Genomic DNA, 15,136 nt, shown 5'->3' on the forward strand with positions numbered 1-15,136 from the left:
GATAAGGTCGTTCCCTTGTCTCACCAACACTGATGAAAATAAAAAAATAATGTCGGTCGTGATTCACACATCAAAGAGGAAAAATAGATAATGATTTTCTGAATTTATGAAGTGTTTATGGAGTGAATCAAAATATTAATAATTATCTCGTGATTGTGAACACCTCAGGAACAGTAGTAGTGGAATAACACGTCTGCAATGCCGGTAATTACCTGACTTTATCAGTTTGTTTATTTAATGGATCATTGTCAAAATGAACCATCAAATGGGCGTAACCTTTTGGCGATAATGATTGCCAAAAACCATTGAGTTGGTTTTATTATTTCTGTTTATGTATTTATTTTACTAATAAGAGAATTGGAAAGTGATAAAATAATTTCTCTCAAGATCCACCGAATTTATTAAGAGTTGTTTAAGTGATAGTTGCAGTTCTGATTTTTTATTATGAAAATGTTTAGGGGAGGGTAGGGTAAAAAAGGCACAATAGTTTTTACTCCATTCGAAGCTGTGTCATTTACCATATGCATCCATTTTGCATTACATGTCTACCTTGCCTCACCCTTCCCTAATTAATCAACAAGCTGATAAATGATTTATTATAACATCTAGGCGTATCACTCGAGTTTTGTCAAGGGCAATAAGTGCATGGGAAATTTGGCCCTTCTGCCTCTGAGGACAAGTTTCCGAGGACCAGCACCTGCTTGTCCCCCAGAAACTGAACAAGATATTATTGATGAGGCATTGTATTTCTTCAGGGCTAACGTATTCTTCAGGACTTATGAAATTAAGGTTTGAGTTCCTCCGAACTGTTAAAAAAATTTTAGCTGACATTCTTGTTACAAGTTCCATTAATTTATTTTTCAGAGTGAAGCTGATAGGGTATTGATCTACATAACTCTCTATATCACCGAGTGTTTAAAGAAACTACAGAAATGTGCAAATCAGAATCAAGCCCTTAACGAAATGTATTCCCTTGCCATTTCGAAATTTGATATTCCAGGGGATCCAGGATTTCCCCTGAATTCTGTTTATGCCAAGCCAAGTAGTCGTGCTGAAGCAGGTAACTATTGTCTTCTCTTTGTTTATCGTCCTCTTCTTCGGACATATCAAACGAAAACATTCTTATAAAAATCATTTCAGATCAAATGAGACAGTATCTCCAACAAATAAGACAAGAGACTGCGGCTCGTCTCGTAGAGAGAGTGTACAGTGACAACGGAAAGCCCAGCAAATGGTGGTTGTGCTTCGCCAAGAAGAAGTTCATGGATAAGTCTCTCTCTGGTCCAGGGCAATGAAAACGCCCTCTGAATGCAATAGATTAAACATTTTTCATTTTCTTTCACTTTCATTTTCTATTTTTTTTCTTTTATACAGAGGAAAACGCTCAAGAAAATAAATCTAGCAAATAAAAAATAATATTTAAAGCTTAGGCAGTCTGTACAATCCCCCCGAAAACAGCAACTGATGTTCCCTAACTTTTTTATCCAAAAACTGTCTCAACTCCGGAAGTCCACACTCAACAGCTCCAGGTCCCTGTGAAGCAAACATCTTGAGCATCTGGTGAATCCTCTCCAGAGGCATGGAGTCCAAATTCGTCAGCATTCCCACAATATAACTCCAGAACACCTGGAGTTCCTCCTCCCTCTGATCACTGGCGCTGGCCATAGCGCTCTCTACCTCCTCCTCCTCCACACAATGCTCTCTAATAGATCTGTTTATCGAGTTGCTGTCCTCCTGCAGCAGGAACACGTCATTCTCAGTCTCCTTCAACAGTCCCTGGGACACCCAGAACGAGAGCTTCCTCCTTAAAATCGTGGGAGGGATGTGTATGACTTCAGCCAATTCCTCCACATTCCACTGATTCTTCTCCTGAAAATGAATGATGATGGTGGCATGAATGGGTGTAACACTCATATCGATCTCCCTGCCGTTCAGCTGAATCTCCAGATTGACATTCCCCAGGTGTGGTTTCCAGCAAAGTGTCCTATTCCCCTTGAGCGTCTCAAACGTTTTAACGTATTTATCCAGTTGATTCTGGACAAACTTTGGTAGCTCCAGCTTCCACTCTTCCTTGAAAGGTGGCCAAAATTGGGCTGACAATATCAGAGCTGAAGTGGAGAATTTTGGAGGTGATGAGCACTCTTCTCCAGCATTGTAAGTTGGATTAGTCTGGATGAGGCCATCAATCCTTTTAGAATCATAAATATCCTTGAGCATGACCTCGCAGTAGTGCAGCTGATTCTCCCCAAACCGCCTCTTCAACAACTCCAGGTGTCGAATCTCCCTGTCTGTGCGATAGTTCAACTGAGAGAGGAGCCGATCAGCCAAGAGGGTTCTGTACTCGTTGACGAAGAGATCCTGACTACCGTAAACGTTTACAAGCATTGAGATTATGTCAGACATTCTTCTTTGGTTGGATTTCGATGGGTCAGCGTCCACTGGGTCTGGCATCCACTTCTCCCAGTCTTCGTTCTCCTCGTCGACTGAACCATCGTCCAGTTGGAGGGATTCTCCTTTGACTAGTTCATCGGCCAGGTCGCTGGGGAAGTCGTCCAAGAGGCCACTCACTACACATCGAACTGTAAACGAAGTTAATTGATAATTAGGATTTTTAAAACTGGGAAATTGGGTCTAACATACGTCTGAATCATTATTTATCATTATTTCTTCTAAACATTACTTAGATTATCCTAAACAGCTAATCTTCTAAAAAATATAAAAAGACTTTCTTTCGCAAGCAAAAATAAAACATAAACTACTCAAATCAATTTCGTTGAGAATTTTAAAGGGTTTGTCTTCAGTATTGACTGAATGCGGACCTGTATCACTTCTGCTCCTCAAATATGACTTGATAGGCTCAGTAACAGTCTCCAGAAGTACTCCAGTGGGATCCAGTTGCCTCAATGCCTTGATAGCTGCAATGTACGCAGTCAAAATATCCGGAGTATTGACCCCAGGATGGAGCAGTCTCGTCTTCAAAGCCTCTTGAAGACTAGTTATCAGAAACTTCCTCAAATCCGTTCGCTCCAGGCAGACCCTAAGGTCATCGATAGCCGGTTGAGAATCGGGATATTCGATGATTATATTGAACAACTGAGAGATCCTGATAGTCGTGTATGTCTCGTAAAGATAGTACGACAGTTTTCTCTTGAATTTGAATATTGCATCTCGAATTTTGGAGTCCAATGAAACGGATTTGGATGATCCACCAGAGAATATTCGTGTGAGCCAGCTCAGAACGACTGTTTCCAGCCAAGTCTCGAGAGACGAAAGTTGAGAGACATCGAGAGACCTGTCACAAACCTTGTGAACGTGATCCTTAATCCTCACGTAAATGAGAGACGTCAGGACATTACCCACCAGACGTTCCAGCAGTTCCAGCTCAATCAATTTGCGATTTGTTTCGTGAAACATGTAGACAATCATTTGACACTGGCAACTGTCCACTTCCTTATTGCATCCAGCGCAGTGAGAGGTGGACGAGCCTCCGGAATCTGTCAGTGAGTCCGTATTGCAAAAAACATTGAGGGCAATCTTGTAAAACTGTTCGATGATGACATCGTGAGCCAATGGCAGTTGGCTCAACAACGTGGATCTGACAATCAACTTGAATTGAGCTAGAATATTGAGGGACTGAGTCTGGGAGTGGTTCTGGGGCTCATTGACCTGGGACAACATCTCCAGCCTCTTCAGAAGGGGCAAGAATTCCAGGAGTCTGCAGTACAGATCATCAACAGCGATTCTGAACTGCTCAAAGCCCTGTTCCTCATTCTCACTTCCAGTGAATTTCTTCCAGAATGCTGGTGCCACTTGTTGTCTAATATGAAACTTGATTTCCTCGATGACGAGTGTCCTGACTCGATTTTCAGCATTTCGAGATCTAATTCCATCGACTATTCTCAGATATTCGTCATCAGAACATTCAGACTGAACCTTTCCAGTGAGAATGGGAAATGCGTGTCTAACGTCTCTAAGAATTCTCTCAGAATTCGCTTCATTGATGGACATTTCTGTGAAATTATCACTGAATCATCACTGAAATGAATGAACAAATGAGGTTAACTAAATAACAAACAGAAATTCACCGCCTGTACGTCACGAGGCGATGAGTTTAGGCCAGTTATTTTGACCAATGACGTCTCTGCATCCCCTCCAACAGCTGTCGCCCGATGAAAATTCCCCCTAACAATATCCCACAGAACCTCTCCGCTCGCCTACACCAGGGATACCACGAGCGTCGTTTGCCAATTAAAATTATTCAACAAATCATAAACTCACCTAATTCATTCTGACGTTGTCCGGTTTTATTTGGTACGTTCTTTTATTTTGATTCCTCGTGTATCTGTCTCCCTCTACAACTCCCACTTATCACACAACCATTCTTTCCAATTGGGATCAAACACAACAAAATGGGTATGGGCTTCATTATTTGAGTCATACAAGCTTCATATTTTCTCTAAAACGGGTGAATTATCGTCAGAAAAAATTGCAAACGCAGGCGTTGTCCAGTCAAGCTCAAATTTAAGCCAGAAAATACCCAAAAATCATTGATAAACTCACTGGTCGATTGGTGAATGAGAATTAACGAATTATTTATCGATACATCCGTACATTCTTGAGGCTGTCAAGAATTTTTCAACGCTGCATTCTCTTTTTTTTTCAAATGTATCCATGTATGTGTATGTACGTAGGTATGTATGGATTACACTTGTGTGAGATTCTACGTAATGTAAAAACGATTAAGAGACTGAGAGAAAAAAACTTGAGTTGTGCTTCTCCATTGAATAGTCTCTCGTGTTGTTCAGAATAATGTGAATGGGTTCTTGAGTTCGTGGGATGAAAATAAGATGAAGGAATGTTCAGAAATTATTTTAATCCTTGGGAATAATGAGTAAAAGTATCTTTGGTAATGTAAATTAATTTGGTCTAGACTTGTCTGTGGATTTACTGTTTTTTGACATGTCAATGATTTTGATTTTGTTTTCTGATTGTGCCAATGTTCAATTGTGTTGCAGGGAAAGTGGTGAGATCCTTCAGAGCTAAAATGCCCACGCAGACGAGTGACAATGCAGACATTAGAGTTAAAATAGTGTATAATGGGTAAATATTTACTGACATTAATTCAATTAGCCCAGTCGTTGTACGATGACCATGGATGACAAGTTTTGTCTGACAGTACGATGAGAATAGAATGGCAACTGATTTTAATCAGGAAAAATTCTAATTCTCGCTGGTGTGATCATTAAATGTCTTTTGGTGAAGGATCTGGAACGGTAATCCTATGACGTGTGATTATTTGACAGTGAGGTACAGATAACATACATCACGCCTAGTATAACGGTTGACAGTCTGCGAGAGGAAATGCGGACGATATGCGGATTTGATGCAGCAAGCAGTACCGGTGGAGATCAATTCACTATGAAGTGGGTCGATGATGAGGGGGATCCGTGTCGCATTGTCTCACAGCAGGAATTGGATGAGGCACTACGTATTTATGAACTTGAGAAGGATACGGGAATTACAATACACGGTGAGTTTATTTTTATGGATAATATTTTATATTTTTTACTTTCTATGTAATCCATGGTCTTTACAATTTCCCAGTTTTAACTGGAAATTATGTATAATGTTGCGACGCAAAGGGATCGGAGGTTTTAAGAATATTTGAGTGAATGTGCGAATTTCCTGATTTTTAAAAAATTTCAACAATAAAAGGACTCGTTGAAATTAAAAAAGAACATTTCGTGAAATAATTAACACTATTTGTAACCAAAATCCGACTAAATTTTGGCTTAATCGGTCCTACAGGTTCTGGGGTACAGCAATTTTTTTTTTCCGAAGGTTTGTGAGAAACTCAAGGGTTCGGTTCCTTTGAAAGAATTTTTCCCTCTCCCATTCTGTCGATATAAACTTAATTGAACCTTTAAATCGAAAATTTAGAAATAATGGACTGAGAGAAGGGGAAAAATACGCCTTCCCGAGATGAAATAAAATTTCGAAACTGATGAAGTCCAAGATTTACAAAAAAATCTCCAAACGAGATATAAATTCAAGATTTTAAATACGTGACCAGTTCGTCTAATCCCCAACTTCCCATTCCTGACCGATAAAAAATAATTTCCACCTCCGAATGAATTCGAATCCCTTATCAATTTTTCCCCAGAAATTCAGCCATCTCCCATGAATTCCGAGCTATCGAATTGCCATTCCTCTCCCCCACCTCTCCAATATCATCTCGAATCCGTCTATGATAAACTCAAGCAATCAACAAAAGCAACAAAAAACCTCCTCCCCAAGCCCTCGCTATCTCCCCTGAATTCCAAGATATCCTCCATAGAATTGATACGAACGATTTCCCCATCGCCCTCGTCATCTCCGATTTCCATTCACCAATCGTGAAAACTAAGATACCCTTAAGTACCCCCACAACACCATTTTTCCAGCCCAACAATAAACATTTACGGTACATAACTTCCTCCAGCAATTCGATCTTTAATGAAACAGTCTGATATATCGTACAGGCCACGCCTCGTCGGCTTCTCATTCACATACACAGTCCCTCATCCACCCCCTCCACCCCACACACACTCAATCCCCAGATACAAAGATTGTCCTAAAAACCTTGACACGTTCACCACCCCCAGAAGATCCAAGCGAATCCACCCAGTCGCCAACACCCTTCATCTCCATTCCCCTCTACCTCATGTCCTCATGATTCCTAATTACACCCCCAAAATTATGAATTCCTCATTCCCTTCCTCATCTCACCCTCGTTCACCCCCTTGGTTTCATTAAACCACACGACACTCCAGTGGAGAAAAAAAATCCCCTCCTCCCCCTTCACCCCAATGTTTCGCTAATTTTTTTTTTCTTCTTTTTCACCATCGAAACCTGGAGTTTGCGCACGTGAATTCCGTTGCGCCGGGCGGCGGCACCCAAGTAACATCCTCTAGCCGCAGTCGATAGCGGTTTCACGGGCTGAGTGTTACGGTACTTGGAATGATCGGCATCCAAGTCCACCTCAACCTACATAAAATTTTTTTAAATCATTAAATTCCCGAGGAACATTGCAAATTCCAACTGGAGCCTTGACAAATTGTCATCGAGATCAAGACCCGAGAGGAGGAGTTTAAACGCTCATTGAATCCAGTTTAAACTGACTATATCGAGTTAATACTGAACGATTGAGTATAAATTCATCGTTAGTGCACCTGTTAAACGATTGATGAATTCGATCTGTTCAATTGACCCTCGAAAAGGCATAAACTTTGGTGAAATCGATCGGTGGTCAGAGCCGACAGGGGCAGGTACCTCGGGTGGGCGAAAATCGAGGAGTGGCGGAAAATAATTTATACATTATTAATCAATTCCAGGGATAGCTGGAGTCTAGATTATTCAGTTTAAGAATCAATAAAATACAATCAACATATTCTAAATTAGGGGTAAATTGTGGAGATCGTCGGTCAGTTGAAATAAATTCAATTGTAAAATTATAAAGAAAAAAATATGGCGTGGGGTTATTGGAGCGCAACATCGGTGAGTGATCGTGGTCGTTCGCCCCGTCGTGAGAAGGATAAATCATCTCAATCGCAGTATCAAACAGCCAGTGAAGTGATGGGTGTGCAGAGTTGTTCAGGTGTACAAAATTCAGAATTGGGTTTAACATCCGAGGATACGAGTCAATTATTGAGTACTCAGGGTGGTGGCTTTTATACATATTCAGTAGCCGCAGCCGCAGCAGCTGCTGTTGCCGCTGGTAAACGTACCCCGGGTATGATGGACAGTACAACATCAACGGGCACATCATCAAGTCTACCGAATGAATTTACATTATCCTCAGGATTAATGGGTAGACCGGGCTCGAGTAATTATCCACCATCGCCTGGTAGTGATTCTGCTGAGTATGAACAGCCACACGTTACGATGGGCCTCCATTATCCCCAAAAACATGATGCCCATTGTCAAGAATTTATTCACACAGATGTACTCTGTCATACAACAATGACAACTGCTCCAGCAACAACATTGTCATTGGATCGTCGTCTCAAGGGGCACAGATCACTGAGATTTGATAGATCTGATAATCCAGATGATGATAATACTGATGTGGAAATTGGAGATGAAATTATCGTACCAGAAGTTATTTATGAATCCAGCAGAACGAGCTTAACGGGAATTGGTAGTTGTGTTATTCATGGACCCTGTGGTCAATCCAATGATCCTGGAACTTCAATATCATCAATTGCATCTGAACATTATCCAGTAGCACCACGCCCACCCTATGCCACTGCTCGGCTCGATGACATCAAGTGGGGTATGTTATCATCCCCAGATAACCACTCATAATTTTGCTGATTGTTGTACAGAGGTTCCTGGCCCATATCGTCCAGGAGAGGAGTCACATGCTCAATCGTAAATTCAGTATATTAAATTCCTCTCGACACCTCTGGGTTTTTTTATGGAACCGTCGAATTTGGGGGAGGATTTTCGTGACATATATTCTTCTAGGTTCGATCAAACATCATTGGTTAATAATAAAATAGATCGAAGAGATCGTTGACACGGTGGGCTGGCGTTTTTAGGGTCACAAGAGGCTGAAATGTAAAATGAGGAATAAAAAAGGAGAAATCAATTCTACGGTTGAGATCACGCGATTCTTTGGGGGGTGCATTCTCGGTTGTGAAATGCCTTTTCTTGGTGGGACGAAAAATGCATTCAGTGGGGCTTTTTTCATGGATATGGGGGGGGAAAAAAACAGGCGTGGTTAAATACGCATCGTCGTATTAGGTCATATTAGATGTGTGATTCCTTGGTGGCGCTCGATCTCCGGGAGATGCGCACTCTCATTCGTTCGTAAACATATATAACTATGTTTTCAGGGTATTGGGGCTTTGAATATTTTTCTCACCGACCCTTCAACGTTCCCACACGAGCAATTGAATTCGAAAATTATTGCCCTACGTCTGGATCGGGTGGTCTAATATGACAAGTGGTCAGGATAGTCCCTCGGGCTTTAGCTGGATTAATCTGGGGCAGTGGAGACGTTCTTCAGTTTTTGGGGATGTTGGTAGGTCAGGGGTGAGACGGTGGAACGAATCAACTGTTTCGAAAGCTGAGGAAGAGGGGACATTTTGGTAATGACATGCGAAATTGTTTAGGAAAGATCTGTCGATGACTTTGGGGCTGGAATTGTCATCGAAACCATTTAAATCGTTTTACTGCTTCATTACTGAATTTATTGATTTGTGGAGGAGGTGGAATAACGGTTTCTTCTTCAGTCCAAAGCGGCTTTAATCGATGAATTTATTTTCCTGAGCTTTTTTTTTATTTTAAGGGTTCTAGACTCGCAACGAATTTCATTAAAGATGAATAAAGGATAATTCAACGAATTTAGCTCAAGACTTTAATAGGGACAGTAAAAAATATTGCAAAAATATCTATTTCCCTTCACCCCCCAACCTGACAGGAGATTTCTTCGAAACAATAGCTGGAGGAGGGGGTGAAAATTCAAGGAATACAAAAATACCTTTCCCCCTCGAACTTCCCTGCTTTTTAACTAATGGAAAAAAACGAGGTCAATCGGGCGGAACTTTTAATCACTCTATCGCAAAAAATGAACTCTCAAATCCGCTTACTCGTATAGATAAGCTCCTGATAAAATCGACGAATCGAAAATTACGTATTATTCTGTTGTCAGTACTGTCTGATCAGTCATCTCGTGGAGTGTCTGCGTGTCCGGGACATTGGTCTCATTTACTCCATAAACATTTTTTTATGTCATGTGTGGTATCGCCCGTAATTTTGATTGGAATAATGAGTTTCGATACTAATGATATTATGTTCAGGATACCGATTATTTACGGGTATCCTGATTTATACCACAGCATAGTCATGGGCTTCAATAACCATCAAGGTCTCTGTTCTGTAACCAGGTATTCACGTGCAGAGTAAATGAGTAAATTAACCTGATAATCAAATGTCAATTATGACCAGTCAATTTGGAAATTTATTCGATAATGAAACTGTGTCTATTGTTTTCTACATCGTTCAATAGTCGATTAACTTTCAGAAAATTCATGCAATGCTTCTAATGACAATTGTCACGTTTAATTGACACTAACAAGTATGTAAAATGCTTACTGTTCCAGTTTTTCCGAATGTTCCAGCAGCACCGGGAATGCCATGTCAGGGCGAAGACAGTGAGTACAAAAGATATTTTTTTAATTCTTCTCGAAGGAAAAAATCCGCAATAAATTCGGAGGAGAATAAAATTTAAAAAACTTAAATAAACTTTTAACACTTCGATCCTGTAAATTGTGGATTATTTGTTCACGTAATTTTCCTCGTTGTTCCCATAATCAATTACCAAAGTTCTGGAAGGGAGAACGATATAATCACCCAACGACATTACCCGATGAATTATTATCATTTAAATTGGTACGACAATGGTCACCTGGCTAAACTCCAAATTCGATTGTAGGATATTTATCGACATATCCTGGTCTTTAGTTGACACTGTCATTAGCCAGAATATTTTGTATACAATTGTGGGGAAAGTCGATTGGCCCAACTGCTTCGTACACAAATTCAGTGCTTCTCGATTGATAAATTAGTCATCATCGATCGTATTTTCGATAGATATGGACTGCTACCCCGTTAAAATAATTCTGCAATCGTTAATATTGGGTAATATCGATTGTTAACACCCACAGTCAATTTCTCTGCCTCTAACTGAATTTTTTTTAATCACAATAGGAAGTATTTATAGACGTGGCGCTCGCAGATGGAGGAAATTGTACAGAGTTAATGGTCATATATTCCAGGCAAAACGTTTCAATCGCGTAAGTCACTCCCCATTGTCGTCTATTTATAGACATGAATTTATTTTTAGTAACCACTGAGAGTGAAGGATTTTTTTTTCTCTTTAACTAGCGAGCATTTTGCGCATTCTGCCAAGACCGCATTTGGGGATTAGGAAGACAGGGCTTCAAGTGTATTCAGTGTAAACTTCTTGTACACAAGAAGTGTCATAAAGTCGTGAGAAAACGGTGTTTGAGCCTTCAACAGCAGCAACAACCACCACATACACCAGACCACTCGTCCTCCGACCGCAATGGTGATCAAGCACAGTCGGATTCACCGCAGTGCAGTCCAACGGCACATTTGGAAGATGTATCTGCTGATTTTCCAGTTCTTGGGCAACAGGCTCGTAGACGTGAGTTGTTTATTCATTCAGTATTCAGGCTTCACATTAATTAATCTTTTTAGTTTAGAATTTAATTTTCTGGAATTTGTTGGAATTGCGAGCGTTTGTGGCTGATGATACCTTTTCTTATTAATTGAGAAGAAAGGATATGAACTTGTTTTTTAATTTGGTAATTAGTTGGTAATTTGTCATTATTAAGGATATTCTACAAACTTTCTGCCACAATTCTCGTCTTATTTTTCGTTTTTCTGGCGAATTTTTGATGGAACTGACGTAAAAAAATATATTTCTACGTCTGTCAATGTATCGACCTTTTGTAATACGGATCAACGAATTTTATCCACATCTTCACTAGGTTCTGGAAGTGAAGATGGAGAAGAATTGGCCCTGGATACCATAGCAGGTGCTGATGGTGGTAGTGACATGCAGAGACAGTATTCCCTGAATGATTTTGAATTGATTCGTGTCATTGGCCGTGGCTCCTATGCTAAAGTACTTATGGTGGAATTAAAACGCACGAGGAGAATTTACGCAATGAAAGTCATTAAGAAAGCGCTTGTCACGGACGATGAGGATATTGACTGGGTACAGACAGAAAAACATGTTTTTGAAACGGCCTCTAATCATCCATTCCTCGTCGGACTTCACTCATGCTTCCAAACGCCGTCGCGTTTATTTTTTGTCATTGAATTTGTACGTGGGGGTGACTTGATGTTTCACATGCAGAGACAACGTCGTCTTCCTGAAGAACATGCACGATTTTATGCTGCCGAAATAAGTCTCGCCTTAAACTTTTTACATAATAAGGGTGAGCACTAATAATTTAACTGTTACAGATATTTTTCCACATTACAATATGAAAAAAAAAGAATTGAACTAAAATTAAATCAGTAACGAAGTGGTAAATCGAGATAAGTTGACTTATCTCACTCGAATTTTTGAGAAATATCTACGAATCTAAGGAAGATAGCGGAATTTTGTTCATTATCATTATTGTAGACCTCAATGAGGTTTACAAAAAAAGTCATAATGAAATGTTTGCTAGCTGCCTTACATTCTGAGATATTCATCAATAAATGGTCGCTAGTCAAAAGTGACCTATCTCCGACCTAAAACCGATCGACAAATTGCACTAGAGAACAGGTTTGATCCTTCATAATTTGTTAAAAGTATAATTCACGTTAAATGATCGTTTTGTCAAACAATCCCTCACATCTCCTACACACACGAAGAAGCAATCATATCAGCTCCTGATTATGATTTCACCATTAAAAAAAATTGTGGTGACCTTGAGCCTGAGAATTGGCATTTAAACATTTTAAAAACCTTATTTGACTGGTTTTCTCATCCTCAGGGATTATCTATCGCGATTTGAAACTGGATAACGTTCTCTTGGATCACGAGGGCCACGTGAAACTAACGGACTACGGTATGTGTAAAGAAGGGGTACGCGAGGGCGATACAACAGCGACATTCTGTGGCACTCCAAATTATATAGCACCGGAGATTCTTCGTGGTGAGGACTACAGTTTTTCCGTCGATTGGTGGGCACTGGGTGTTCTCCTGTACGAAATGTTGGCAGGTCGAAGCCCATTCGACATAGCTGGTGCATCTGAAAATCCAGATCAGAATACGGAAGACTATTTATTCCAAGTTATCCTCCAAAAGACTATCAGAATTCCCAGATCATTGTCTGTTAAAGCAGCTTCCGTTCTCAAGGGCTTCCTCAATAAAGATCCAGCCAACAGATTGGGATGTGCTGAGGGCCAAAAATCATTCGTTGAAATAGCATCACATGCATTTTTCAAGGCCATTGATTGGACAATGTTGGAGCAAAAACAGGTGACACCACCGTACGAACCAAAATTACAATCAGAGAGAGATCTTGAAAATTTTCCACCAGAATTTACAAATGAACCTGTTCATCTCACACCAGATGATACGAGGGTTATTGAAAAAATTGATCAAAGTGAATTCGAAGGCTTTGAATATGTGAATCCTCTTCTCATGTCACTCGAGGATTGTGTGTGACAAGAGAATTATTGGGAATATGAGTATCATCATAATGATTATTTACACAGAACAAAATTACCGTATGATCTATGTGACTTAGAGAACAGGCTTGAAACATTAAATTTTCATTCACACAATCAGTTACCCTATTACGGCACAAATCATCCAGCGAGTTATTTTTCAGGTGATTACTATCATGATATGATTAATTATCATGATGACAATAATTATAATCAGTATAGAGATTCACAGTGTTACATCGATTATGAAAAACCCAGTTTTTCTTATTCATTGAGAATCGAAGATGTTGGTATTGTGTGCAATACTGGTAATAATAATGGAGACATTGGGGTTGAGGAGAGTGAGGATGATTACGATAGGGTGAAGGATATTGAGGAGGATAACTCGAGGAAAAAATTATTGAAGCAAATGTTTTGTCTACCTCTGCATTAATTGGAGATAGGTAAATTAAATTTGTGATTTTTTTCTCATACAATTTGACATTCCTTGAATAATGAAATCCATGGAAATTTTGTAGATTAATTCAACAATGTAAAGAGTTGAAATGAAAAAATCGACGAAATCCAATCATTCCTGATTCAAGTATTTTTTAAATTTTAACGTTGATAATTATTCGCATTCCTTCCAGTTGGTGCTGCATTCAACTGTATAAATATAAATACATTATCAAGTATTATAGCAGAAATCATAACGAAATGAAATTTATGAAAATGCTTAATCTTGAGTCATATAGTCTTCTGAAGAAAAAAAAAGTAATTGGGTATGTACCTGGAAAAATCTCTCGGGATTTTTTGCATCAGAAGAATAAAGAAAAAAAAATCAATGCTATTTAATATTCAAAAAGTTTCATCGATCATTGTTCTTAACCGTTGAATTGACTAAATGATGCGCAGAAAGATAAATGCAAAATGTGATTTATAAGTCTAAGACGATGAGAAAATAAAGAAGGGTCTCTTAGTGAACGACGTTACTGATTTTTCCAAGTTTTTTGCATTTAAAAAACTTGTTATTATTGTATAGTTTGTATATTAATACTCATATTACAGTATTCAAGAATAAAATCTAAAGTAGAAACATTTATTGAACAGATAAACAAATTGAAGGATAAATTAAGAAAAGTTCCTTGAAATCTTCCCGAATCAATGCTGAAGATAATTAACGCATTGATTTTTTTATTGAAGCTTTTTTTTCATTTGCAGATTTACTCTACGTTTTTTATAATTTCCAATTGACTAAAAATAATAATCAATTGATGTAGCTATGATTTTATAACTAGGCAGAGTACCTATTGGCAATTTAGGTATTTAAAAAAAAATTGGAATTGCAGTAGAACCATTTCATAGTATTTTTATAAAAATCTCCTTTATCATTTCATTGAATCAACGTTTAATTTATTACAGACACATGATATTTGATAACAAGTGCATTTTCAAGCTAATATATTGGCTAATACGCAGAAATAATGACTACCCACGACTAATTCCTCTGGAAAATTATAACTTTCATTAATCCCAGAATAGTTTATATGTATATAACTAAGTAAATAATTGAAATATGGTTATATATATTTGAATGATTCAATAGTAACGAGAAACAACTTAACATTAGGATAACTAGTTGATAAACAGTGACATGAAATTAACAAATAGGCTCAATTATTTAAATATGTATATAGGAGGAGAATAAAAATAAAGAAACAGTAATTCCAAAATTTAATTGTTTTGTTATTTATATCTAATATCTACAATTCAACTTAAAAGATGTTTTAATTGGTTTTGATTGTCCTTTTTCTCCCACTTCCCATTTACCTCAAATCTCGAAAAAAAGGGGAAAATTATGAATTAAATTAATTTCTTCCATATTATGAATGAGAAAGATAATGGGGGGGGGGGGGAT

The 15,136-nt window shown here is 38.7% G+C and overlaps 3 protein-coding genes across 8 annotated transcripts; 2 read left to right on the forward strand and 1 right to left on the reverse strand.

Moving 5' to 3' along the window:
* Positions 1–47: 47 nt before the first annotated feature.
* On the forward strand, positions 48–1,429 carry LOC135169194 (actin-related protein 2/3 complex subunit 3). The gene is made up of 4 exons (XM_064133956.1): positions 48–204; positions 610–789; positions 865–1,060; positions 1,141–1,429. The coding sequence occupies exons 1-4, from the start codon at positions 199–201 to the stop codon at positions 1,293–1,295; spliced, it is 537 nt and encodes a 178-aa protein (XP_063990026.1). The 5' UTR covers positions 48–198; the 3' UTR covers positions 1,296–1,429.
* Positions 1,326–4,662, reverse strand: LOC135169181 (anaphase-promoting complex subunit 2). Its single transcript, XM_064133933.1, has 4 exons — positions 4,561–4,662; positions 4,279–4,456; positions 2,820–4,035; positions 1,326–2,579 (listed from the first exon to the last, which is right to left on the reverse strand). The coding sequence occupies exons 3-4, from the start codon at positions 4,006–4,008 to the stop codon at positions 1,420–1,422; spliced, it is 2,349 nt and encodes a 782-aa protein (XP_063990003.1). The 5' UTR covers positions 4,009–4,035; positions 4,279–4,456; positions 4,561–4,662; the 3' UTR covers positions 1,326–1,419.
* On the forward strand, positions 4,199–14,951 carry Apkc (atypical protein kinase C). Of its 6 annotated transcripts, none has more exons than XM_064133932.1 (8): positions 4,199–4,311; positions 5,016–5,100; positions 5,304–5,530; positions 10,149–10,199; positions 10,756–10,841; positions 10,933–11,215; positions 11,562–12,014; positions 12,561–14,951. In XM_064133932.1, the coding sequence occupies exons 2-8, from the start codon at positions 5,045–5,047 to the stop codon at positions 13,235–13,237; spliced, it is 1,833 nt and encodes a 610-aa protein (XP_063990002.1). In that variant the 5' UTR covers positions 4,199–4,311; positions 5,016–5,044; the 3' UTR covers positions 13,238–14,951. The 6 variants fall into 6 exon arrangements, with proteins under 6 accessions (XP_063990002.1, XP_063990001.1, XP_063989998.1 ...); XM_064133931.1 differs by lacking the exon at positions 4,199–4,311 and adding an exon at positions 4,379–4,413; XM_064133928.1 differs by lacking the exon at positions 4,199–4,311 and adding an exon at positions 4,446–4,691.
* Positions 14,952–15,136: the final 185 nt, after the last annotated feature.

The sequence above is a fragment of the Diachasmimorpha longicaudata genome, chromosome 14, assembly GCF_034640455.1.
Source record: "Diachasmimorpha longicaudata isolate KC_UGA_2023 chromosome 14, iyDiaLong2, whole genome shotgun sequence".
Classification (NCBI taxonomy): Eukaryota; Metazoa; Arthropoda; class Insecta; order Hymenoptera; family Braconidae; genus Diachasmimorpha; species Diachasmimorpha longicaudata.